This window comes from Cricetulus griseus, chromosome 2 (genome assembly GCF_003668045.3).
Source record: "Cricetulus griseus strain 17A/GY chromosome 2, alternate assembly CriGri-PICRH-1.0, whole genome shotgun sequence".
Classification (NCBI taxonomy): Eukaryota; Metazoa; Chordata; class Mammalia; order Rodentia; family Cricetidae; genus Cricetulus; species Cricetulus griseus.
In genome coordinates, this window is record NC_048595.1 from 224,481,542 (window position 1) to 224,508,646 (window position 27,105).

At 50.0% G+C, this 27,105-nt stretch overlaps 1 protein-coding gene across 2 annotated transcripts in view; it reads right to left on the reverse strand.

The window, feature by feature from the left end:
• The window catches only part of Cables1 (Cdk5 and Abl enzyme substrate 1), a 106,224-nt gene extending 80,066 nt beyond the window's left edge, over nucleotides 1-26,158 (reverse strand). Inside the window, exon 1 of one of the 2 annotated variants that reach the window (XM_027404330.2) lies at nucleotides 24,608-26,158. In XM_027404330.2, coding sequence (XP_027260131.1) covers nucleotides 24,608-25,344 — 737 coding nt within the window. In that variant the 5' untranslated portion in view covers nucleotides 25,345-26,158. The remainder of the gene's footprint in view (nucleotides 1-24,607) is intronic. The other variant, XM_027404329.2, reaches the window with a different exon arrangement.
• Nucleotides 26,159-27,105: the final 947 nt, after the last annotated feature.

A 27,105-nucleotide genomic window follows, 5' to 3' on the forward strand; every position in this document is an offset into this window, starting at 1 on the left:
CACAGGACGAGCATAACATATCAGTTCATGAGTAAAGCTCACCCTCCCCCAAGTGGATGCAGTCTGGTCTATAATTACTAAAAACAATTGATAGGGGATGGCCTTCTGCATATATGTTTCTCTTATTGGTTGATGAATAAAACACTGATTGGCCAGTAGCCAGGCAGGAAGTATAGGTGGAGCTGCCAGACGAGGAGAATTCTGGGGAGAGAACACAGACAGAGGCCACAAGAGAGATGCCATGTAGTTGCTGAAGGAATAAACAGGTCTGGGCAATCTCCAGTAAGATAAGACCACATGGAAATACATAGATTAATAGAAATGGATTAATAATTAAGAGAGAGTTAGCAACAGGAAGATTTGGTGGACTTTGCAGAGCCCCCATTGAGGGCCCTACCCTGCCTGGGGAGTGGTGGGTGGATGGAGTGGGGGTGGGCTGGGGTGGGGAGGAGGGTTGGGGGTGAGGGGAGGGAGAGGGAGAAGGGACTTGAAATAAGCTTGTTCCCTAACTAGAACTAATAAAATAAAAAAAGAGAGAGAGAGAGCTAGCGAATAATAAGTCTGAGCCATTGGCCAAACAATTTATAATTAATATAATCCTCTGTGTATTTATTTGGGGTTGAAGGGCAGTGGGATCAGGCTGGGCAGAAACTCCGTCTACAAGCAATTTACTATACATGCACATAATATAACTGATAGAATCTGAGTCATCCATGTGTGCACACATCCTGTCACAATATTAGCTGGTCACCTCTGGAGACAGTTTAATGGGGCATCTGATTGGCATGCATGGACCTGAAGGAGAGCTGGACCAATCCTAACCTGCCAAGTGAAGTTCATTACTGATGCCATTTCTGGGTGGTATAAAGTGGAAAGGGCTTCAGAGACTTCAGGAGAAAGCTCCTGAAGCAATTCCACTTCCTTCTAGCAGCATGATGAAAGCTAACCTGGCCAACCACAAAGTCCCAGAGATGGCAGGCATGATGCTTAAAACCTTGACCCCAGACCAGCATAATGACCTCTCAGTCCTGGGGTTTTAATTCTTGAATGACATTTATTTGTTGTGTATATTACATGTGTACAGGCCACTTGCATGTGTAAAGATCAGAGGACAGCTTCAGCTTTCCCACCATCAAGAGGGTTCTGGGAATTAAACTCATGTCACCAGGCTTGGCAGCAGATATCTTTACTGAGCCATCTGACCAGCCCAGTCCTGGGACTTGAGATGTGTTCAACAAGCTCCCCATGCCTCAGTAGGGTGGTGATAACTGGACCTACCGTAAAGGACACATACCACACACATACTAAAATAATTGCTTTTAAATCTTGGAAAGAAAACACAGACCAATGAATATCCATGCTTACATAACAGAAATTTGATGAAGTACATGCTCATCCAGGTAGCTTCCCAATCTGAAGAGACCCACGGTCTCAGTAACTATAGCCTGCTTCTGATGTTAACCAACCACACAGTCAGTCCAAATTCATCCCTGCCAGCCTCAACTAGGCATGCCTCCATGCCCCTGAGCCCGGGACATCTGTGCAGCTACAGCCCCTCTGTACCTCAAATACTTGCTTCCCCACCCCACTTATACTTCCCTTCTTCCTCCACACAGCGACAGTGCAGACTCTGACTCCAGCCTTGTTACCTGTCCCTGCTGTGGTTTCCCTAAATGTGCTCTTGATTGCCACAGGGCCTTGGCACTCCTTCCTCCTGATGCCTCACCTGCTGGCACAAACTAAGATGTTTCTTCCGGGAATTTACTGTGGCTTGTATCTGTGATTGTTTGTTTACTCCTTTACCCTCTGTTCAGAACAGCAAGCTCTCTGAGGGTAAGAACCAAGGATACTTTGCTCAAGCCCTAGGCCCAGCGTTTGGCACAAATGAGTAGACTCGATAAACATACCCCAGAAGCTGCAGGTCTGTGGAGGACTTGGGACATTAAGCACTTGTCTAATGTCTGCCCCACCTTTGTTCCTGGTCTGTCAGGGTGTGAACAAGCAGCCAGCTCCCGCTGCTACAGTTGGAAACATGTCTCCCCTGCCCAAGTCCCCCTCCCTTCAACTTTTCTGTAGTATTCTGTCACAGTGAGGTACATGGCCTGGTCCTCACTTCGAGGCTCCTCTGCTCCTCAGAGTCCCTCTGAATGAAGCATGGCCTGTAGTCGCATCGGTGCCTACTCGGCTGCCCAGCTACTTTGGAGGCTGAGGGAAGACAAATCACTTTGAGTCCAGGAGAACAGGGTAGGGTGGTGGCTCTTAAGACTCAACCCCAAAGAGGGAAAATCAGTTTTCTTCAATGGAGTGACATCAACCAGCAGCCTGGGCTGGCCCAGCTCAGGAGCAGACAGACAACACTAGCCAGACTCCACTGCTTTTCATGCCCTTCTTTTTTTGTTTTTGTAAAGAGAGAGAAAAACATGAAGCTGGGTGGGTAGGGAAGGGGGTAGGGGAGCAGACTGTTGAAAGAGAGGATGGGAAAGAATATGATAAAAAATATACTATATGAAATTCCCAAAGAATTAAAAGTAAAATTAAATAAAAGGCTCACCCCTGGTGGTCTATGTCTATCATTTCCATGTCCATAACCTCCCCACACAGCACTGCCTGTGGAGGACGAGACCTCCAAACGCTCAAGTCTATAGGGACATTTCAACCCATAGTAGTTCCTTCCCAGTACATCTGCAGCATGCTCCTGACAACTGTTTGTGGGATGGTTAGGGTGTGTGTGTGTGTGTGTGTGTGTGTGTGTGTGTGTGTGTGTGTGTGCTGCATGTTACATGTGTGTCTGTGTACACTCATGCAGAGTGTGTGCTCACATATGGAGATCAGAAGACAACCTCAGGTGTTGGTCCCCACCTTCCACCTCATTTGAGGCAGGCTCTCTCTCTGTTGTTTATAGGAGCAAATGCCAAGACTAGCCAGCCAGCAAGCTTCCCGGGGTCCTCCTGTGTCTGCCTCCCGTACTCACCATACGAATTCTAGGACTGGAGATGCAGGTCACAGGGGCTCTGGGAATCTAAACTCAAATCCTTGAGCTTTACTCATTAGGCCACCTCTCCAGCCTCCTCTTCACCATGTCAAAGGTCAAGCTTCTAGTAGCCCATCACCTACTAAATCCCTACTCAAAAGTCAGCATAGCGTCTAAATCGTACTTGGGCTAACCTTCTCTTAGACAAGAAAATGTCAAAGTAGCAAAAGATGAGAGTTGCCTGAGTCTCCTGGAGGAAGAAGAATCCAGGTCTGTGGAGGGATAGTATAAACAGGTAACTAGATAATGAATGCATCTTTTGAAAGAAGAAAAGAATCAAACTGTATTTTCTTTAAATTTTTATCTTTCGATGAAATAAAAAAAGGTTCTTTTGAGAAAGCACCAGCACACAAATTGTAATCTCGCTGGGAGCAGTAACCTTTGTCTGGGTGTGAGTGTTAATTATTTATTTTTAAACTTAAACAGATGTCTTTTACAAGCTCGCACAGTTGGGATCATCTGACTGGATTCTATTTAGCAGAACATCTCGCACCATCGCCCCAGGCAAAATAAACAGACAGGAAGAAAGAATCTCTTGTTCGCTGATCGAAAGTGTATATACTGCAGAAAAAAATGCTCATCTAGTCCAAGCCGACTTAAAACGACACAAAATGCATGGGTGTGAAGCTGTGCCTCTCAGGGGAAGGTGCTTTCTGCAAACAGTACTCCTGCGAGCACGAGCATGCATTAATTACATAAGCAGGTTAGGCCAAGTCATTTAGTCAAGTAACAGGACAAATGTCAACACAGGAAAACCTCCCCCTTGGTCCCTTGGACTGGAAGGTTAGGAGATCCTTGGTGGGATTTCCCAGGCTGCTCCACCAGCATAAGAGCTCACTGAGTTGCCCCAAGTACCCCATGTTAATTTTGTGCCACTACTGTAAGAACAGAGTCAAAGGAGGGGAGAACTGTGTAAGTACTTTCCAAGAGACAAGAAAAGGTCCCAAATTACCATAACAATTACCCAGTGTGGGAAGCACTACATCCTGTCATTGCTGCACAAAGGTATTGCACTCAGTGGATGGGTCTGCCTGAGTCCAGGACAGACTTCAGGGTAAAGGCCCCCCACCAGCCACATGCCACACTCTGTGGATCTCTCATTACAGTGCTATTTTACTACTGCTGGGTATCAGAAGGGAGGGAGAGAAAAATGGGCAGGTTGGTTAAATATACATATGCAGCTGTAAACAGGCATGGACAGGGTAAAAGGGGCTCTTTTGTGTGACCTCCTCATCTTCTAATGCTCACCCTTTCACAGCAGGTGCTCATCTGACTAACTGTCCACTCATCAAAAAAAAAAAAAAAAAAATCCACCCACGTTTAACCTACTAGCTCCAACAGTCAAGCTGAGGCTATAAAGCTCAGCATGGATTTCCCAGCTTTGGAAGCCACATGGACTAAAGGGATTGAAAATTTTCAAAATCCTCTTTGGCTTGGAGTTGTAAAATCACAGCCACACTGTGCCATTTCTGTCATTCATTCAGAGCTGCATGTAATGGACCAGGATCATCTCCTGAGTTATTTAGCATGCTCAGTGCACTCCTGGCTAAAGTACAGGGCTCTGTGGGTACCAGGCACCAAATCTGAGTCCATTCACTTGAGTCTCACGTAGGGAACCAAGAACCAATATGTCTCCCCCTCCCTCCCTTCCTCCCTTCTTCCCTCCCTCTCTCTCATGTGTGTGCGCTCGCGAGCGCACAAGCGTGTGTGTGTGTGTGTGTGTGTGTGTGTGTGTGTGTGTGTGTGTGTGTGTGTGTGTGATGCACAAGTCCACACTGGATTAGCTTCCTCAATTGCTTCCCACTTTTGTTTTAAACAGGTCTCTCACTGGGACCTGGGCTGGCCTTTTAGGCAAGGCTGGCCCAGTTCTAAGCCCCAGGGATCTGTCTCCATCTCCCCAGCACTGGATTACAGGAGTGTGCTACTGCACCTGGCTTTTTACATGGCTGCTGGAGGTTTAAACTGACAACTTTACCCACTGAGCTGTCTCCTCAGCCCTGCCCCAAGTTCCAGAACTAAGGCCCACAATGCCAGGACCCAAGCCTGGGAAGTTTGGTTCCAGAATTTAGACTCTTAATGCAAAGGAAACTATATGATACAGAAATTATTAGGAGGAAGTTTTTTTTTTAATGGTATCAAGATGTAGTACCAGCATTTAACTTCTTCCATTGAACACTTTCTTTCTGTCTTGGACCTCCCTGGCCAGCACAGCATCACAGGGTAAATACAGAGTGCAGCCAAGAGGTCATTTCTTCTGAGGCGACCCTCAGCCATGTGACTGCTCTCTCTTATCATCATTCACAAAGAACAGAGGGTAGAAGCAGCCCTCACACCTTAAGGGGCTGATGAGGAATGCATGACATTAGATGAGGCTGGCCTTTAAAGGATCAGGCTTTTTCCAGCCCTCATTCCCTGAAAACACAGTAATAAGCCTCAGAACAAAATAGAGTCATTACTCACACATGCTAGGGGTTAGGTATGAAGCAAGCACTGTGCCCTTGTTTCGGTCCCCAGCACCAAGTAAACTGACAGGGATATCACAAAACACAAGTAAATTTGCAAATGCAGAACTCATCTACTAAACGCACATATATCAAACCCACATCCTGTTCATGACAGTAATGGGCACAGCAGAATGGCAGTTAATGAGTCACCCAGTGCACCTGAGTGACAAAGGTGGACACAGCAATACCCCTTTCTTATCTGTCGGCACCAGCAAGCACCTGTCCTTCCCCTGCACTTTATAATGCAGGGTTTTGTTTGTTTGTTTTCATTTTTGTGTATTTTGTCATAATGTCACTGTTTTAAATGGTCCAGATCACAGAGCTAATGTATAGTTTAGTGTTGCCAACCACAAGGAAGCTGTGGTAGGCCCTGGGGACAAAACACGAACAAGACCCTTCATTTAGGCTTGAGTCAGGGCTGTTGAGTGTGGGCTCAAGCACATATTAAATCAGGTTTCTTTAAACACACAGAGAACAAGATTATGTACTAACTGAACGATGAAATATGACCAGAGGCTCTGGGGAGCCTGAGCCTGGAACAACAATGGTTCAGTATTCCCTAACTCAAGTGTGTTAAAAAACAAACAAACAGACAAACAAAAGCCAATAAGAGCATTGAGAATGCATCATCAGCAAGGCTTTTATTCTAGAAAGTCAGCTGTGGGGTATACAGGTAGCTGTGAAGAAGACACAGCACAGGCACTGACGGGCAGTGACCAGGCTACCAAGAACACTTCCATGCATGGTGCCTGCTGCCCTCTGGGCCTCCTGTCCATGGCTGGGCAACCTTTGGCCAGCATCAGCCACAAGTGCAGAGCTGAGTGGTCTCATCCTCTCTCATTCTGTGTTCCTGTGTGAGCATCCCCAGCCTGGCCACGGGCTACACCACAGCCCAGATGTGACAATTTTCACTGCTCACTGACTTAGCCACATGGAAGCACATCTCTGGCTGTGCCTGTTAGGGTGTTTCCAGAGAGGAAGGAATGGCCTGGGAGGCTCCACGCCATAGGGTCCAAGACAAGTGCTCACTACATCCTCGCTCTCCTTCCTGCTGTGGACAGGGTGAACACCTGTCTCATGCTTCTGCCACTGTCTCCCACTATGCTAGAATGTGACTCCTCACACAGCGAACCGAATATACCCACCCACCCACACCCCGGCCACAATGTTGCTTTCTTGGGTCTTTTGTCACAGCAACAAGAAAAGTAATTGTGTTGTTTGGTTTTACGTCAACTTGACACAAGCTAGAGTCATTCTGGAAGAAAGACCCTCCATTGCAAAAATCCTCCCCACCACAGTGGCCTGTGGGCATCCTCTGTGCTGCATCCTCTTGTTTAATGACTGCTGTGAAGGGTCCAGCTCACTGAGGGTGCTGCCAGCCCTGGTCTGGTGACCCTGGGTGCTATAAGAAAGTAGGCTGAGCAAGCCATGAGAGCAAGCCAGTAAGCAGTATACCTCCATGGCCTCTGCTCTTATTTCTGCCTCCTGCATCCTGCCTGGTATCCCTCAGTGATGGACTTACAAGCTGTAAGGTGAAATAAACCCTTTCCTCCCCAAGTTAATTTTAGTCATAGTGTTTTAAAATAGCAACAGAAACCCTAACAGAGACAGTAACTAATACATTAGCTGAGTGGCCAGCATGCCGTCCTCCACCCTCATCCCCACCTGCATCCAGACACTCCTCCACCCTCATCCCCACCTGCATCCAGACACTCCCCCACCTTCATCCCCACCTGCATCCAGACACTCCTCCACCCTCATCCACACATGCATCCAGACACTCCTCCACCCTCATCCCCACCTGCATCCAGACACTCCTCCACCCTCATCCCCACACGCATCCAGACACTCCTCCACCCTCATCCCCACCTGCATCCAGACACTCCTCCACCCTCATCCCCACCTGCATCCAGACACTCCTCCACCCTCATCCCCACCTGCATCCAGACACTCCTCCACCCTCATCCCCACCTGCATCCAGACACTCCTCCACCCTCATCCCCACCTGCATCCAGACACTCCTCCACCCTCATCCCCACCTGCATCCAGACACTCCTCCACCCTCATCCCCACCTGCATCCAGACACTCCTCCACCCTCATCCCCACCTGCATCCAGACACTCCTCCACCCTCATCCCCACCTGCATCCAGACACTCCTCCACCCTCATCCCCACCTGCATCCAGACACTCCTCCACCCTCATCCCCACCTGCATCCAGACACTCCTCCACCCTCATCCCCACCTGCATCCAGACACTCCTCCACCCTCATCCCCACCTGCATCCAGACACTCCTCCACCCTCATCCCCACACGCATCCAGACACTCCTCCACCCTCATCCCCACCTGCATCCAGACACTCCTCCACCCTCATCCCCACCTGCATCCAGACACTCCTCCACCCTCATCCACACATGCATCCAGACACACCCTCACATGCATTTCACTTTTCCAGGCTGAGCCCCAGATTATCAAAGTCTGATGGTAACATTAAACCAGAACAGGCTCAACTCTCCGCACTACCCAGGTGACCCTCAACAACCTCAAGGGACATCAGCTCACACTGAGAATGGTAAGCCCCTCTGAGAAAGTGTTCCAGGCCTAAGAAGGTGTCAGACCATCCAACCTTATGTTATAAGGCATTTATATCCATCAAGAAAAACTGCCTGCAACATAAGAAAACACTGTTGAGACTAAACCCAGGGCTCAAAACGAAAAGCCACTGTTTACAACCATTGGGAAAATGCACTTAGCCATGCCATGATCCTGAGACCCTGTCACATGTAGCCCACAATGGCCACTAAAGCCCAGACAGAAGCACTCCTTGTTTCTCCTGTAGCCTGAGGTTGAAGGACGATAGAAATGGAGTGGCCAGGATTGGACATGGCTATCCCAGGCTAACCTAACTCCCAGTGTGAGTGAAGAGATGCCATCACTTCTGCCAGGACTATAAAAAGAAACTAGAGGCGTCCCCCTGAGGCATCCTCTGTTAATCTCCGTTCACAAAAGTGCCATGTTAGAGGTCTGTAGTAGGCATTCTTTTCCCATTGAAAACAACAACAACAACAAGAAAAACTTCCAAAAACTATCAAATGGCATTCCAAATGGCAAAGTGATTTGCTGTCCAACTCCGAGTCTCAGATCAGCTTGGGAGTCTGTCTGAAAAGGCGGGCATCTGGTACCAATTTGTGGCAATACAAAAAAAAAAAAAAAAATCAATGCCATCACTCATGTAAATATTTCCTCCTATGCCAGATTCCACCAGCCTGTATGTATCTTATTCATTTCCTTGTATTTCAGTCTCCACTTTCCTTTTCCTGGCTCCAAAGAGATAAAGTTAAGCATTTTGAATGTTGCACCTTTCCAATGCGCTATGCACACTAAATTCTTTCTCTCTGTAAAATAAGGTCTGCAGGATAGCTGGAACCAGATACATCATTTCTGATGCTTCCAATCCGCCTGGCCCCCATGAAACACCTATGTCGGAAGCAATGTATAAAATGTGGCCCCCTTGCCCTGCTTACAAGACAGCTTCCAACCAATGCAGCCTTCATCAAACACCAGGCTGTGGACAAGTGACAGTGTTAAGAATGTGTTGGACACCTAGGCCTTAAAGCAGAACTCTTAGATAAAGCATTACCCATGTCAAATGGCAACAAGTAGAGGGAAAGCATGGCCTTAGGGGTCAGGTGGGGTCCCAGCTCTGCTGGTTTTAGGGATTTGGGGAGAAAAATCAAACTCCAGCAAGTTCAGGTCCCCCATTGACATGATGACTTTGGCCCCCATAAAATCTGCAGAGGATCAAGAGGGCATTTGGTCCCAACAAAAGCTTCAGTGTTAGTGAGAATTACAGTCCATGTACCTCACAGAGGCCGTAATTAGTGGGTTAGGGCTTCAAACTCACTACAGATGACAACTGAGGCTCAAGGGACCTGCCCTGATCCACAGACCTAGGAAAAAGCAGATTGCATCATGTCTAAGAGTCAGGTGAAGTCTCAATGCCAGGTGTGACAGCTGGTCCTTTCCCTTGTTTTATTGGTGATTTTATATAATATCATGCTTACTGAAAGTTCACAGGGCCCCATAAGCTGGTAACTGTTATTCAGAACTACCAATAAAATAAGGGAGAGGACCAAATGCCACCCCTCCCTTCTTCCCTGTGCTCCATCTCCAAACCCATCCTACTGACCACCCCATGCCTCTGTCCAGTCTCCTTATTCCCTCCACTGTGATCACGGGGTTTATGTGGCCATCATCAGCCATCTATCTGGACTACCGACTTCCACTCTCTCTGGCCTCTGCATATCTGCTATTCTTGTCTGCCCCTTCCAGCTCTGGGTTCCATGAACACTTTGATCCCACTAAATACATACTGGCTTCTACTGTCTACAGAGTCCTCCAGTCTCTAACATATATATGCATACTGGCTTCTACTATCTCCCAATTATCCCTCCCTGTCCACTCCCCTCTGTCCTCAGACCTTACCTCAGCAGCCACTCCCTATGGCAAGCCTTCTTTGACACACCAACATGGTTTTTACTGCAGGCCAACAGGGTCAGTATCTTTCTGTCTGTAACATGTATCATGCCTACAACCTTCTATCTGTCTATTTTGCCTGTTCACAAGGTGGCTTCCATTTACATATCAGCTCAGTGATGACAGGGACTATTCAGACTAACACACGTTCTATCAATTCCCAGCTTGTACCTCGAGCCCACCAAGCCTCTCTAACCTTTGCCTCCACCCAGGCAACTGTGTTTCTGGATGTAAGAGGTTTCTACTTAGCATACGTGTTACCCACCCAATTCTTCTCCTTCACTCCCCAAAGTCCCTGTGTCCCAACTACCCCCCTTTTCTTCTTTAAACACACCTCATGGACCCAGAACACATGGTCCCCAATTCCTATAACCTGCGTCTCATCTTTAGGTGGCTTTTCCTCTTTGGTTTGTGTGTAAAGGAATTGTTTTTGTTCTTTAGATAGTCTTGCTATGTATCCCTCTCGCCCCAGCCTTTGACATGCCAGGGTGACAGGAGTCTACCATTCCTGTATCTCTCATTGCTTCTCATCTTCCTCTAGACGCCTTTCCTGTCACCATGTCTAAGGGAGAGTCCCTCTAAGGCAGCCTCCAGGGTTTATTTTACTGGCAGTTTTATGAATGTCTTTTTTCTGCCCATCTCCCACACCAGTGGCTGAGATGTATGGGGAGAGTGGCACCCCAGAGCTTGGCACAAAGCAGAAAGCCTTTGAGTCTTTGCACGCCTGAAACAGTGGCTCCGACCTTCCAGCAGAGGTGACTTGAAAGCACAGACAGGAGTCAGGAAAGCTGAGGTGAAGAAACTCATCAGAAACCCACCAGATACCCAGCTGGCCTTGAGACAGGCAGAAAGAGAAGGGTGTGAGCAGGCAGTGGACTCAGAGCCTCCCCTCATGTACCACTCTGACGAGAGCTGGTCTAGATTGCTTCCACTGACTTGCACAAGAATGCAGGCTTTCATATAATCCAGGAATCTCATAATTAAAGCACCAAGCTCTGGCCACACCTGTGGGGGTCTCTGTGGCCTTGGCCAGCTGCAGAGAGATGAGCCTCAAGAGGCAAGAAGGCAGTCTGGCTCAACAGGACTCAGTGGCTGGTTCAAACTCCAGGAGTCTGATCCTGAGTCCTTTATTTTAGGCATAGTTAAGCACAGCACAATTTGGTGATGGTTAGCTCAATCCCGAATGAACAAGAAAGTATCCATAAGTCTCCTCAAGAAACAAAGCAAGCACATACAGATCAGACGTGACTACATAGAAACTCTCTGTAAAGGCCACAAAGATGGGTTCTATAAATTGACTGAGAAAAACAAATTTTCAATAGGGGGAGGTGGGGTGGGGACCCCCCACTGGAAAAGTCATTAGCCACATAGATAGGGCAAAGGGCACCAGGTAGTAATCATGTTGGCTCTCAGCCTTCTGGGCAGACAATGGGTATTGCATTCCTTCCCTTGAAGGAATAACCCTACGTGCTTAACATCCCAGATTCCCCTAGTGCTTATTTGTGAGCACAAGGACTTCGTGCCTCCTGCACCTGTCCTGAAGGCCACTGTGGGGGACATGTTCAGAGAATTACTGCTCTAAGGCCTGCCAAAGATTTGAACAAAAATGTCAATATCCAGAATGGAGTTTAGATTCTACCCCCACCCCTATCAAATCCCAGAGCCTCAGGCACCAACAGGTCTCCTCTCCCCTAATTTTGGTTTGGTAACTGACTTTGTTGTAATTTAGATCTGGGATGTCTCTCAAGGGCCATGGTGTTACAGGCCTGTGGCCTGGTTACTGAAAGGCCTGTGGGTCATCTGGGAGTACACTCTTCAGGGAACTGTAGAAGTCCAGTCTCTGTTCTGGTATTTCCTGGCCATGAACTCCACAATTTTGGGCTATCACATACTCACCATGCCGGGTTGCTTACCAGTGGCCTACAATTTCCCAAACAACAAACCAACCTCCCCCATGGAGGTCACCTCAGCTATTGTTACAGTGACAAAAAGCTAAGTTAAAACCACAGAACTTCATGTGAGAGCTGGCTCCTGGCTCTGACCCTGATCTTCAGCCACTCTGACAACTACAGTTCTGAAGACAAAAATCTAAACTCTGGGTGGGGTAGGGCTGCTTCCCCTGGGACTCTATGGAGATCTGTGTCCTCCAGCTCCCATTGGGGCAAGCATTCCTTAATGTTCTCTGATCATGCAGACATATCACATCAACCTGTCTGTCTGTCTTCTTGTTCTGTCGCATTCTCATGGCCTTAGGAAGACACCGTCATTGCCTTTGGAGATACCCTGGTTCAGTATAACCTTGTGTTAAATAATCACAACTATAGTCTCATTTCTGCTAGGTCTCAAACCCAGACAACAGCTATATAACATAACAAGCAAGCCTGGCCGCCAGGTTCTCCCAGCATCCCTCAGTCCCTATCTGTTACCAGATATAGCTGAACTTCTACCACCTTCTACCCTGAACGCTCCAGCCCAGGGTTGGGCTGCCTTCCCCCCAGCTGCCCTTCCCTATATAATCCAGCCATTTTGGTTATCTAGTCCTTTTGTCTACCTTTTACTCTCTCGACCTCTTGGCCCAGGCCAGCTCTCAATCTGCAGCTTCTCTCTTGCTCTCCCTCTCACGGTCCGGTTTAGTCTGCCAGCCATGTTCAACCTGGAGTCTTCCCTCTCTCTGCTTTCTCCCTTATATCTACAGTAAAAATCGTCTCCATACTTTAAGAGTAGTCACGTCCTCTGTTTATTTCATTTTTCATTTCATTTCTAAGAGGTCCCATTCTGCAATTCCAAGCAAGCATAGGAAGGGGATGCTGTTCCCCAGAATACACTCTACAACAGCAAACCCCAGGTCCCCCCAAAAATCAGGTGACTGCTGTGGGCTCTTCCTGGAGAGTATGTCCAAGCCAGACAAAGAGGACATCAAGAGACCAAAGGGGCAATCCCATCCAAGTTGAGTTAGGTATTTATCTGGGTGACTTACAGGAGGCATGGGTGACTCACAGGTGTGTCTCTGAAAAGCCCATGTTACCTGTCCCTGCTCCCTCTAAAGCGAGTCTTGCTTCCCCTGAGGGAGTATCCAGTGGGTGACAAGGCCAGGTGCTCACCGTGCTATGACAGGTGCTCTGTAGGCCCAGCTCACAGGTCAGTCATCTGCAAGAGTGCTAGTGCCTCCCACCTCAGCCCACGACACACACTGTCTCACTGCAGTCTTCCTTTCCAGTACCCTTGCCCTCCTAAACACTCGTGTGTCTCCTAAGCTCATGTGCAGCTGGGCAGAATTACACGCAACTCGAGATCAGAGCAAGAAGAAGCAAGAGGCTGCACACAATCTCAGTTAAGGGTCTCGTGCCCTTCTCCCAGCTCCTTTATGTGGCAATGGTAATGGGCCCATGTGTGAGGGTCTCACTGGGTACTCACACTGGTACTCATAACTGGGCACTCACACTGAGCACTCACTCACACTGAGCACTCACTCACATTGAGCACTCACTCACACTGAGCACTCACTCACACTGAGCACTCACACTAGGGACGCTCACTGGGGCTCACAACTGCTCTGATTTCAATAGTAACAGCCAGGTCGGGCCCAGAGGGCAGTACTTCAGAGTAAAAGAGAAGTGTAGTGTGTGAGTAAGAGTCCCGTATTTGGGCTATCACTGCATTCAGTCCTTCCCTTTCCCTGAACTCCACCACCCTTTCCCCATTTCCAGAGCCTGCATGAGTCTCCTGAACTCTAAAATGGGAGAGGCAGGTGAAAAACTGAAAATTCTGGATATGCACAAATTCATTTTCCTGAAAGGACAGCTGTGACACCAAAGGGACAAAAAGTTTCCCGTGGGCTCCATTCCACTGCTGGCCCTGACTTCTGCCACCCGGAGCCCAGCTGCTTGGGCACAGAGATTCTGCTTCTCTTCTCAACAAGAATTGGACCTCATTCAAACCAATCCACCCTGCCTGGCTCAGATACCTGGGCAGAATTGATACCGAAACTGCTGCTGTCCCAATAACAAATAGGTTATACCTGGGAGCCTCCTACAAGTTGTGAGGGTTTGCCCTGGGGTGCAAGGGGGTGGGGTGCAGGAAGAGGGGGACCTATGAGGTAGAACTTACAACAAGAATCAGCCAAGTCACTGAGTAGCAATGGACTCGACTCCCTGTGTCACAGCCACACTGTCCTGTACATGCCCAAGGAGCCTTCCTCTGGAGTGGGTATGCCACATAGACCCTGGAAGCTGAGCAGATGGCACCCAGCACCCAGCCACAGGGCAAGAACTCTGCAAAGGAAGTAAGGAAAAGTGTATCTCCCTCGCTTGTCCTGCATGTCCAGTGAGGATCCTCCTGGCATGGCATCTTCTGACTGCCCCTTTACACACGGGCAAGATGGGCTGTGGTACCTCACCTCACCTCTCTCCTGTGCTGAGTCAGCAATGGCAAACAGAACGCACTGGATCTTACTGTATTTGGGATGCAGGAGCATGGTTCCCCATATAGACTGTTCTTACTAACTACCACTTACGAGATTATAAAATGGTAGTGACTTAACCATCCCAGTCATGACCCTGGTTCCCCACCACCTTCCCAGGCCTGACCCGACATCTCAATTGCATCCTGATGGGAACACAAGGGTGGTTAGCCAGGTGCAGCTAACTGGATGGACACAGAGGCTTCAGCTCCCGGTCCTGATCACCCCTGGGATGGTTCACTAACAGAGTCAATGTAATGGATAATGGATACAGTGTTTCCATAGACCTCCGGTGTGTCTATCGGGGGTTCCTGGGGTGAACCCTGAATGTGTGTAGGTTCCTACACTGAATAGAAAGAGAAAAGGAAGGGGCTGAGTTCATTGCTCTTTCTGATTCCTGGTGCAGAAGTCACGTGACCAGCCAGCACACTGTCCCTGCCATGAGGGACCACACACACCCTTTTGAACTATCACCTGAAATAATCCATCTGTAAGATCCTTTTGACAGATAATCAGTCACAGCAACAAGAAAACTAATACATCCCACGAGGCAAAACTCATAGCCCAGACCTACAGACCAGGGACGGCACTGGGGCTTAGAGACTGTGGGTGGTGGTGAGGTTGCTAAGTGACAGAGCTGTGTAACTCTCCTTCTCAGTCCAGTCTCTCACTGATGACAAAGAGGCTGAGAGGTGAAGGAGAAGGCAGAGGTGCCAGGGCCCATTCCCCATGGGAAGAGCTGACCTTCTTGGGTTCTTGGGAAAACTTTCCACCACTCCTTTCAACTCCGGGTCCTGCTGGCCTGCCTAGGACGTTATCACATGGTATCACACGCTTGCTGGCAAGCTGCAGCACCAAACCCTGGCATGACATTGTATCCCTCACCACACTGACTGCAAAGGACTGTCAGGTCCAACCTGCAGGGACTTGGGACAGGACAGGAGGTACAGGCTGCAGTGCTCAACAGATGCCTTTGTTTTGCTAAGCAATGCAACTCGACAAGTAAGTTTCTGGGTGTTTTAAGACTCCCGGAATTAGAAAACACAGATTTTACACCAGTGTTCCCACTCTAAGTGACCTTCTAACCCCTGCCATCTCCGAAGACTTGATGAGGCCCTTTGTGAGATGAAACTCCAAACAAATCAAATTTACAATACCCACTGGACAGAGCAAAGGGCGCAACCACCTCACACATCCGTCACCTACCTCCCTTCTTCCTCACATCCTAAAGCAAACTGGACTCAGGAGAACCGGCTTCAGCGTGAGAGCCCCATCTCACGCACCCAAAGTACAAAGATTCCTCCACCTCACCAATCTCTATCATGCATAGCTCTGGCCTCCTATGACTACAAAGTAGACATGTTGGTTTATTAATAATTTGATCAATGAGCAAAGTGTTTTAAAATGAAAATCAATGTTCTAGGCAAACAGATCTTTGGCCCTTGCAAATATTCTGGACACTTGTTGGTATTATCTTTTTGACAATTCCATCATGATCTCTATTTCCATAAAGGACATGGAATCTTGAAAACAAGAGTGACACTGAGGGCCGGGCGTTGGTGGCTCACACCTTTAATCCCAGCACTCAGGAGGCAGAGGCAGGCAGATCTCTGTGAGTTCAAGGCCAGCCTGGTCTCCAGAGTGAATGCCAGGATAGGTTCCAAAGCTACACAGAGGAAAAAAAAAAAAAAGAGTGACACGGAGTCCCTCCATACACCCATGATACTGCAGTGCCCCAAGTGCTAAGGCTCTAGTCTCAAGAGCTTTCTAAGTGCCGTCTCTGTGGCCAAGCATGCAGCAATAAGCCCCAGGCCACACCACTGACAACCTCCTTCAATATGAACTAGTGTGCAATTATCTAAACTACTCACACAAACAGAGCAGGGCCGGGAAACCCCATCAATAGCATATTCCCAGAAGTCTCAGAAAACAAACCAAAAACAAAACCACGGCACTGTAGTTCTTAAACAAAAAATTAACCAGTGAGCTCATGATTCTACAGAGTGCCAAGACTTGAGTGTCTGATTTTGTGGGCTTTAAAAAAATTTAATTTTTTTAAGTGTATGCATAGTTGGGGGCTGCAGGTACCCAAAGAGGCCAGAAGAGGGTGTCAGATGATAGGATCTGAAGTTACAGGCAGCTAATGAATGATCCAGTGTGAGTGCTGGGGTCCAACCCGGGTCCTCTGCAGGAGCGGTACGTGTTTTTAACCACTGAGCCATCTCTCCAGCCCTGAAAGTTTTGTTTGAAAATTTACACAGACCAAACTCAAATGATGGGTTTGGCTTTTGTGGTGCTGGGGAATCAAACTCAGGGCTTCCTGTATGCTAGGCAAACATGCTGCCAACTGGGCTATATCCACAGCCCTTATATTTGGAAGTAAAAAATATTGATAGTAACCCTGGAAGACACATCACCTTTTGTGGCAGGTTCTTTTTTCCCTGAAGCACTTTTGAGACAGGGTCTTGCTATGTAGCACAGACCAGTCTTGAACCCACGCTGGTTCTCCTGCCTCCATCTCCATTGGGGTTGCAGGCAAAAGCCAACATGTCCAGCTACTCAGCAGATTCTTCAGAAACTGGTTTTCCATGTGCTTCCTTTGATGTGGACACTGGCATGGCCCCCAGAGGACAAATGCAACGCAAACGTGTATTCATAGGGCACACCAGTCCTCAGGAAGCCAGGAGAGGGACCAGTCAGCAGTCTGGTGGAGTCCTGCAGTGTTAACAGTCCTGTGCTGAGAAGTTCAGTTTACTAGTCAGATCAGAGCTCGCCATCAGGTCTGCCAATACTTCCCCTAGGCAAACCCAGCCCACCATTATAGCTAAGAGGTTTTATCAAGTATCCATAAGTCATGCAGCCTCAGTCTCCTCAGCTCTAAAGTGGGTAGAAGCTGCCTCACACAGGGACATGCAACAGATACAGCTCAAACACACAGCAATGAAAGGGAGTGAGTGCTCTGGCCCTGTCTCACCACATAGGCAGCCTCAACTCACTCCAGGATCTGGCTAAGGTTGGGATGGGCCCTTCAGGTTGCAGGACAGAGCGGGAGGTGGTTAAGTATCCTGCCCCACCAGATAAGCTGGGGCAGGAGTGATGGCTGGGAAAAAATAAAAGGCCTGGGAATTGGGGGAAGCAGTGATGTGGAAAGATGGTCTTGGAAGAAAAGGATGAGCTTGAAGGTGGAGGACCTGGTCAGGTTCCAGGATCGAATTTCTCTGCTCGGCAGAGGATGTAGCTCCCAAAGGTAAACCGTTTTGCCTGATAGAGTCAGACCCTGGGTTTGTCCCCAGCACTGCCAAAAACAAACCTGAACCTTCCTACTGACACTGTTAGGCTGTCCTGGAACTGGGTTTTGTTTTGTCTCTGTGGTCACTTCAGAAAAAGAAGTCCATTTTGGTGAGACCTGGCCCCAAATGATCCACCCAAGGATCTGACAGCAGACAAGCCAGAGAGGTCAACGGAAGGTGGGTTAACATGTGTGGAAGAGCATCCTGGGATAACAGACATGAAGAGCATCCTGGGATAACAGACATGGAACAGCATTCTGGCATAACAGGCATGAAGAGCATCCTGGGATAACAGACATGGAAGAGCATCCTGGGATAACAGGCATGGAAGAGCATCCTGGGATAACAGGCATGAAGAGTGCCATGATCCTTTGCGACACCCTGGGGACTCTTCCCTGGAGGAGCCTACATGTACAGCTGTGATGGCAGTCTGAGAATCATCCAGTGCATTGGGGTGGAGGCTGGATGGCAGCAACCAGAGTCAGCCAAGGCTGCTCTGTAAGAAATATAAAGATAAGACTGGAAGGGTCAGATGTGGGTCTCAGATGAGTCTCCCTACCCAGAGAAAGGGAATGGTGGGCCCAAAAGAAGAAAGGGGTCCTCTTGAACACCGTGTCATCTAGGACAGAACTGCCAATGGTGGGCAGAAAGGGGCCCAAGAACCCCGCACACCCTCTGGGCACTGAGCACCCACCAAGCCACAGGTGCCATGGTTTTGCTGAATCAAGCCAGGGAATAAATAGCTGAGGCTTCTGCTGATCACCTACAGTTTCTGTCACAACTCCTCAATTCTGTCATCCTAGCACAGAGAGCCAAAGACAACACAGACATGTGTGGGTGTGGCTGTTTCCAAGAAATCAACATATAAAAGGCTAGTGGGACACCCCTTGCTGACCCCTGACTGGGGACCAGTGTAACAATGTGAGGATAGCATGTGATCAGGGTACTGAGGACAGCAGGAATGGAAAGCAAGGCTGGTCCCACACACCAGACTGTGACAATAGGGCAGGGACAGTACCTGGGGAGTAAGGGGCAGTAAAGGGGACAGGAACCACCTGAGGAAGGGGTCTCAAGTAGGTTCCCTACGGGATTTCACTACTGTGGCCATAGAAAGCCCTGCTTCCTCTAGCCCCCAGAGGTTCTCCTGAGACGATACAAAGGAAGAATCTAAATTAGGAAATCAGGGTGGGCAATGATCTTTGAAAGAAATTGTAACACAGAGGTGTGTAGGCACCAGCACATTCCAAAGGCCTTAGAACTATGTCCCACATATGGACTGAGGGGCCTCGGGCAAGTTACTTAACCTCTCTACACCTTAAAACAGGGCTGACACACTGTCTCGGGACTGCCATAAACAGGACTCACCGAGTCCTCATAACTGGCTACCTGTGTGTTAAGTAATGATTCTGTGTCTAAGGTCCTGTCCCAAGACTCACATGGGAGGGTGAGAAGTACCCTCACTCTGTGGGAGCTCAAACTGTGCTAAATCAGGTGTTTACTTGTGTCACTCCATTTTATGTGATCAGCACGGTGGGACCATGTAGCTGAAAATCATCACAGTCAACTTTGCTAAATGAATACACGATACAGGATGTCAAGACCCATTACTAGAGTTTCTTCTTCATACCTGGCAGAAAAACAAAGTACCCAAGGTCACCTTCTGCCTGCTGTGTGACCTTGGACTCCTGCTGCACTCTTGGCTAGGGCTGCAATCCACATCTATCTACAAAGCACTTTATAAATCCCCTTAAGGTTACTAGAGCCCACTTCCTCAATGGAGGGGTGTTGACTGGGAATGGCCACCCAGGCAGGCCAAGGCTTCCAGCTTGAATGGCCTTCTGAAGTCTGAAGTCCAATGTGACCCTCCAATTTCTCAGGTGGCAGAGCTGCAGGTGGTACCTGTCTATAATTCCAGCACTTAAAAGTGAGGAGTTTGGGAGGAGCAGAAATTCAAAACCACCCTTGGCAGCAAAGCAAGTTTGAAGCTGGTTTGGGCTACTTGAGACCAATCTCAAATAAGTCAACCCTACACTGAAGGGAGTCCTGACATTTGCTCGTACACTCACTCATTCATGTTTTCCTAGCGGGTTCATAAATAAACTCACTACTGCTTTGCATCTAAATCTTTTTTTTAAGACAGGGTTTCTCTGTGTAGCTTTGGAGCCTGTCCTGGAACTCACTTTGTAGACCAGGCTGGCCCCGAACTTACAGAGATTCGCCTACCCTCTCATATACTTCTACAGTTAAATTATCCTTTGCTCCCAAGCCAGATATACCCTAGGTCTTCACAGCATGCCACAGGCCTTAGACTACTAGCCCTGGACAAACAGGCTCACTTATCCAAAGCCTTTCCTACCATGAGGTAACAGGCTGAGAGCCCAGAATTCTCAAAGCTGGTCCTGGATCAAGTCAGCAGCTTGCACTGTTTCCTCCTCCTCTGCCTGGAATGCCTGCTGTCACTGGCCACTCCTTCTCACCTAACTCCCCAGGCACTAGCAGCTTCTGGGCTAGCTATTGGGCAGGCAAGGCAGGACCCAAAGTGGCTTCCACACCTCTCCCCAGAGAGCACAACAGGCTTCCAATTTGTTCAGCCTCTCCAGCTCACACATGCTGCAGACTCTGTCACTGTAAGAACACTGTGGGCTTGGGCCTGAGATATCCTGACATTGACAGCCAGTCTTCGGAAAACACCTGCCTGGATCCTGGCTCTGTCAAGATCATAGCTCTGGATTCTGGAAACATAGTTCAGAGGTAACCTGGGTTTGCTGACTGCTGAGGGAATCAGTCACAAAGCAGGGAGGTGACAAAGTTAGGGGAAATGACCACCATCCCACCCAGACTCTGGCTCTCAACTCCTGGAGGGTTTGCATCTTTTCTTTCCACTAAAATCTGAGATTACAGTTTATTGTGGCAGGAACTGAGTGTCCATACTGATTTGAGGAATAGCACAGAGGGGGAGGCAGAAGCCCATTAAGTAGGCAGGAGAAGCAGTCAGCAAAGAGCCTGGGCTCGACCCTGACAGGCTGGGGATCCTGAACCACTGACCCCTGAGAACAGCCCCTCAGCCTCACCTCCGGAAGCTGTTGGACCTGGACAGTGTCCCCCTCCACAACAACTCCCCCTTTATCCTAGGGCTGCTTAGTTGGGCGGAAAGGACAGCTAGCTTTTGGTTTTGGCAATACGTAGCCCAGGCTGGCCTTGCTCCCCCTGCCTTAGGGTCCTGAGTTCCAGGATTATGGACAAAAGCTACCTTGACTAACTGGACTTCCTGCTTTTTAAGAATAGAGCCCGAGGGCATGTTAACTACATTGACATCCACAGCCCTGACCCTAGAGAACATTTAGTATTCAGTCAGTTTTAGCATTCAGAAAGCTAAGTGCAGCCAATACTTTATTTGTAAGGGCCTGAGACATAGGCCAAAGAGCTCAAGAGGAAAGTGACTCAGAAGGGTTGATTCACCTGCCCAGGGTCATACAGCTACCATGGTGGCACCATCATTCCAACTCAGGACGTGGGTCCTTCATCATATGGCCTCCTTCCACAGCAGACCTCATTCTACATGGGACATGTGGAGTGCTAACACATGAGTGCTAACTCAGATGTTCTAAAGGCAAAGACCTCTGCTATTTTTAAACACTGCAGCCCTCTGGCTGGCAATCACACCTGAGCCCCCCTCTGCAGCCCTCTGGTTGGCACTCACACCTGAGCCCCCCTCTGCAGCCCTCTGGCTGGCACTCACACCTGAGCCCCCCTCTGCAGCCCTCTGGCTGGCACTCACACCTGAGCCCCCCTCTGCAGCCCTCTGGCTGGCACTCACACCTGAGCCCCACTCTGCACTGCTAGGTGGCTGTCTGCCAGTCAGGAGCTTCCAATGCTCTCTGAAGCCAGCTGTGGCCTAGGATGATGTTTTTAAAGTAAAATAAGCCTTAAAATACATTTCTAAAATCTGTTCCCTTTGCCTATTATCACCTTGCCCATGTGGGGCTCACTGTTCCAAGACGAGGGGAAACACGGCTGGGTGTAAAGTTCAATGGCAGCTGGTGGCTTCCATCTCAGAAACCCCAGACCTACATGGAGACCAGCGCACAAAGGCTAGCAGGATCCATGGGCCTAGGAAGTGGTAACAAAGTTTGAGGATAAAATAGAGAAGAAAAATGTCAGACCATCAGAAGAGGGATACAGAATCACATGAACAACCTGCCTACCCTGCTCCTGACAAATTGTCATAGTCAGCAGCTTAAAATTTATCAACGGGCCTACTGTGTGCAAGGCAGTGTTAAGGCTGAGGGCAGAAGGGAAGAAGCCATGTTTGGATGCAAAGACCCAGGTTCCTCTCCAGTCCCAAGCCGGGTCCCATGGTCAGGGTGCGGCTCAGTGGCGGGGCCAGTCTGAGACAGTACTTCAATCACTCTGAGGCCACACACAGGGCAGCTGTGGGGCAAAGGCCTCTGATGTCCAGTTTCTGTGTACAGAGCTGGTGACCACTGCTTGGATTTATGGTTACTGAGCATGTACCCTAAGGCCTGACCACAGAAATGCTCCTCCTACTTCGGTCCAAACATGGACAGCAAATCAATTCATTCTAACTGGTTTTCCAGATGAGCCAGGGTTATAGCTCAGTGGCGAGGGCTTCCCTGGCATGACTAAGGGGCTGGGCTCCCCTCTGGACTTTTGAGAGACTGGCAGCTCACATCCCAGGAGCATTTTTGTAAAGCAGTGTATGGAGAGAGCCCCACTGGCCAATGGGCTTCAGAAAGTCAATCCACCAGGAAGGTAAGGAACAGCAGAGGGTTGGCCCCACCTGGCCTTAGGTGAGTGTGGGCAGGTGAAAGTCCTCTTCAGGGACCATAAAAGTAACACACCTCAAAGGTCTCCGTTGCCACCCTGACCTTTCTCAAATCACTTTAACTTTCCTCCTGCCCCCTCTATTAAGAACTGACAAAAAGCCTGCCTATCAGGGTGCCAAACACAGGCTATTCAGAAGTAGTTTGGTAAAGGACGACTGACAGGCAAGGACACTAGCACATGCTGAGGTGTGTTTGGATGGAAGAGACCCTAGCTGGGTGGAGGTGGCACACATTTTTAATCCCAGCATTCAGGAGGTGGAGGTAGCTGGATCTGTGAATTTGAGGCCAGCCTGGTCTACAGAGTGAGTTCCAGGACAGCCAGGGCTGTTACATAGAGAAACACTGTCTAGAGAAACCAAAATAACTAAGTAAATGAGACAGCCTACAGATTCTCAGGGCTAGGATTAGCGATTTCGGGGTGTCCTTTGACTCAAATGCTGTGTGCTCCACACCTCCCGAATGAATTCCTGGAGAAAGAGTGGAAGGTCATCTCATTTCCAGCTGCTGTCAGCACATATGCCCTGCAGACAACACACTGGCTTAGCACAATTCGAGTTTATTGCAATGCCTGTCATAACCCTCTGCTGGGTTTAGGCTCAGAGTCCGGAGGCTCTGAGAGCTGACTGTGATGTCCAGTGGTCACACGGTTCTGCCAACTAGGGCTGCCTGTCCACTCATACACTTTCCAGAAGATGCATGTTCTGACAAGAAATGCCCATGCAGAATTGTCACTTATATCCAGTGTCACTAATTCACTAATGCAATCAGGGGGCTGCCTCCACAGACCCCAATCCTGCAGCAGCATGGGTCTGATTACACTGCACTGGGAAGCCAGCAAACTTCCAGGCAAGCCCAGCTGGTTGTCTTCTCGTTCCAGTAAGCAAGGAAGTTTTCCAATAGGCCACCTTCTTTTTCAGGCCAAGTTGAGCTCCCACTCCAGCATCACCGGGGAGCATGGGGGCAGAGGCAGTCTCCCTGCCTACCTAGATGCCCATAGACGGTTTGTAAGGGCCTATCCCTTAAAGGAAACAGAGGCTCTGGTTCCCTAAGTTTTTGCTAGAGAACTAAGATAGTCAATGCTATTATTTCTTTAGGAGGCTTTTATTAGCTAAGGAGGAAGGACTCAAGCCACAGGCCTGCAGAGCCCCGCCCATCGTGTCTATCACCATCTACACCATATCCCATACAGAACCAAGACCAACTGCCCTAACATATGGCAATGAACTCCAGCTATTTCTCCACTAAGCAGGTCTCGCATTTTTGCCAAGATGTCACAAAGCCGGTATAACTCACACAAACACAAGCAAACATAACTCTCGCCAGTTTTTTTTTTTTTTTTTTTTTTTTTTTTTTTTTTTTTTTTTTTTTTTTTTTTTTTTGGAATGGAAGTCTCAGGCCATGTTTCCTCTCTGTCCCCCACCCCCTAGGCCTGGACCAAGGAAATGCCAGAAAAATTTTCCACTTCTTAGAAAAACAAAAGGAAAACACGATTTCCCGGGCTCCACAAACTTTCCAAAGGGGTTCCCACGTGTCTGCTACTAGTTGGGGCTCCGGAGCGCCGCCCTGCCCCAGCCCCACCCACTGCACCCGGCAGCTCTAGCCCGGAGCTGGGGACGCGCCTCCGGGTCTGGACTGGTTTTCAGGAAGCTGGTCATCTCCTCGCACCGGGAGGTTTGAGAACAGCATTTTCACCGCTTCTTCCAACTCCCTGGCCAAAGCAGAGGCATACATAGTGCGACCGCTCTGCTAGTGCCGGGTTCGTGCACACGTGTGACCACATACTCCCTGGGCCTCTTCCCCTTTTCACATACTCTAGTGGTTTGGGATTCCGGCCAGGAGCCCGGGAACTAGCTAGGCGCGGGAAGGTGGGAGCGACCCCAGTGGGGTTCCTGTCGTAGGGACACCGCAAAGCTGGGAGCGCATGGCCTCCAGAATACTCACCGGGACCTCTGCAGCTGCTCCAAGGCGCTAGTGCTGCCGCCCTGGCCTGACTGCTCCAAGGCGCAGTAGTTCTGCGAGTTCTGCCTGGAGAAGGCGATGGGCAGGATTCCCTGAGTGAACGAGTTGAGGCGGCCCCGACTGCCGCTCGCACTCCCGGGGGTCCCGGAGCCCAAGAAGCTGGCCAGTGGCACCTGCACGTTGGTGAAGGCATCGTCCTCCTCCAGGTCCTCCTGTCCGGCGCCCCCCGGCCCGTCGGGCAGCTGCAGTTGAGCACTGGTGACGGCTGGGGCTGAACGGGGAGGCAGCGACTCCCCCGACGCCCGGGAGACCAGGGACGGTGGCAGCGGGCAAGGGCTGGAGCCGGAGGCGGCGGTCCACGGTGCGGCCGCTGTGCCAGGTGCCGAGAACGCGTTGCAGTTTGCGGCCAGCAGGCTGAGCCGAGCCCTCGCTCCGGGTTTGGTCGCGCCGCCCTCCTCGCCGCCGCCCCACTCGTCGTCCTGCAGTGGCGGCCGTCCGTCCAGCGAAATGTTGGTGAGGAAGGACAGGGCAGCCTGGCGGCGCCGCGGGTCCACGCGCGGCTTGCGGAGAGGCTCGGTTTGAGCGGTGGCCGGAGGCGGCGGCGGCGGCTGCACCCCGCTGGTGGCCGCCGGGTCCGTACCGCCGCGCCGGCTGCTGCTGCTGCTGCTGCTGCTGCTACTACAGGCGGCCGTGCCCGCGGTGGCGGTCGCCGCCGCCATTGTGTCCGTCTGCGGCGTCAGTTCCGTGGTGCCGGAGAAGCGAGTGGAGGGCGCCTAGTGCTAAGCGGCGGCCGCGAGCCTCGGCGACCGGGGCTGGGCAAGGCGCGGGGCGCGGGCGGTGTGCGAGGCGGCGGCCCTGCCCTCTCGCGGGCGGGCCATGCTCGGCCCTGGGCGCTCGGACGCCGCCGGGACTCACGCGCTCCTGGTTCGCCCTCCGCGCCCGGGACCCATGCGCGCCTGGCCGGCCCTGCGCGCCGCGCGATCGCGGACTCCCGGGCCCGGCCGGCCGTATTTATAGGTGCGCGGCCCCGCGCTCGCGCTCCGAAGCGCTCTTTGCAATAACACGGTATCACGTGTGGGGAATGAGACCTGGGAGGAAAACAAAGCCGCAGGCGGAGTCCGCAGCAGCGGGAGGCGACCGTGCTGGAGGAGGTGGAAGAGGAGGAGGAGGAGGAAGGCAGAGCCCCGCGCGTGGCAGGGCTGGGGCTCACCCTGCTGGTCCCCACGGTCCCAGCTGTTCCTGGGGCGCGCGGAAGCCAGGTGCTGGAGGCGAGCACGTCATCCCGGTACGCTCGGGCGGAGAATCGCGGGTGTCCACAGAGCCTGGTGAGCCACAGCCCAGGCTTGTGCTCCCAGAAGAGTTACGGGGCGATCACCTGGAGCCTTTGCACGGCGACCTAGTAACCGAATCCAGGGGCCTGAACATACCGGTCCTTGGAAACAGTTACGTGGGAGGGCATACCTTCCTACTCGGACATTCCCACCGAAAGTGTCGCTAACCACTGGGATGTGCCCCACACACTCTTACAGACCCAGGGGGCGGCTGCCAAGATTAAGGATAAAAGCACCTAGCTGTCTGGGTGTCTGAGTACCTTCTAAGTGACCAGTTGATTTACACACACACCCTGGCGCTCTTAGCAAAAGACAGCCAGGGTTTTCCTTTGGTCCCTGAAAATGTATTGCATTTTCTGTGAAGATCTGGGCGGGCTAAAATAACCTTGCACTTACGTTTCTGTCGTCACCTTGCAAACATCCGCGAGTGTAATCTCTTACCCCTCTATAAACTGGGATAGATGTGGACAGTTATTACCATTTATTTCATAAACATCGGTTTGGCTCCCGGTTTTATGTTTCAGAAATATAGGTTCCTGCCTAAAGACACAGCGACTCTGGCGCCACCCCCAACAAGTGGTTTTGGGACTTGAACTGTGGGACTACCCAGCTGCTGCTCAGGACCTCAACCCAGTTCTCTAAGTTTGGGTGACTTAGTAAACAGTTTGGAACAACTGTCGCCCTGAATTAGGCTCTGTGACACCTAAGAAGCCTTGCTACACTTTCTCTGCGGGAGAAGCAGTGTTTAAGATGAACGGATTAATTTAATTAGAGGTTTAAATTTAGCTTTGGAGCTAATGGGTAACTCTACATTGAAATTCCACTCCATTTCAGCAGAGTAAATTAAGTAGCGGAGAGCAAACATACCCGGCTCAGAGATATACAGCCAACCCGGAGTCGGAGATAGGTGGATTTGGGTTACATGTACTGGGGACAAAAAAGTCACGTGGCTGTTGCATGAACACTTGTTCATATGTAATCCTGGGCCATATTTAGGCCTTCTGAAAACAACAGAGGTGCAGTCTACTGCCGATTCACAACAGTTAAAGTCTAGCGACCAAGTCTGGATTTCATCAGGTTTTTAATTACTTTAATTACCTTGACACTTCAAGTCACTTAATTACAATTGACTTAATTTACCTGCTCACT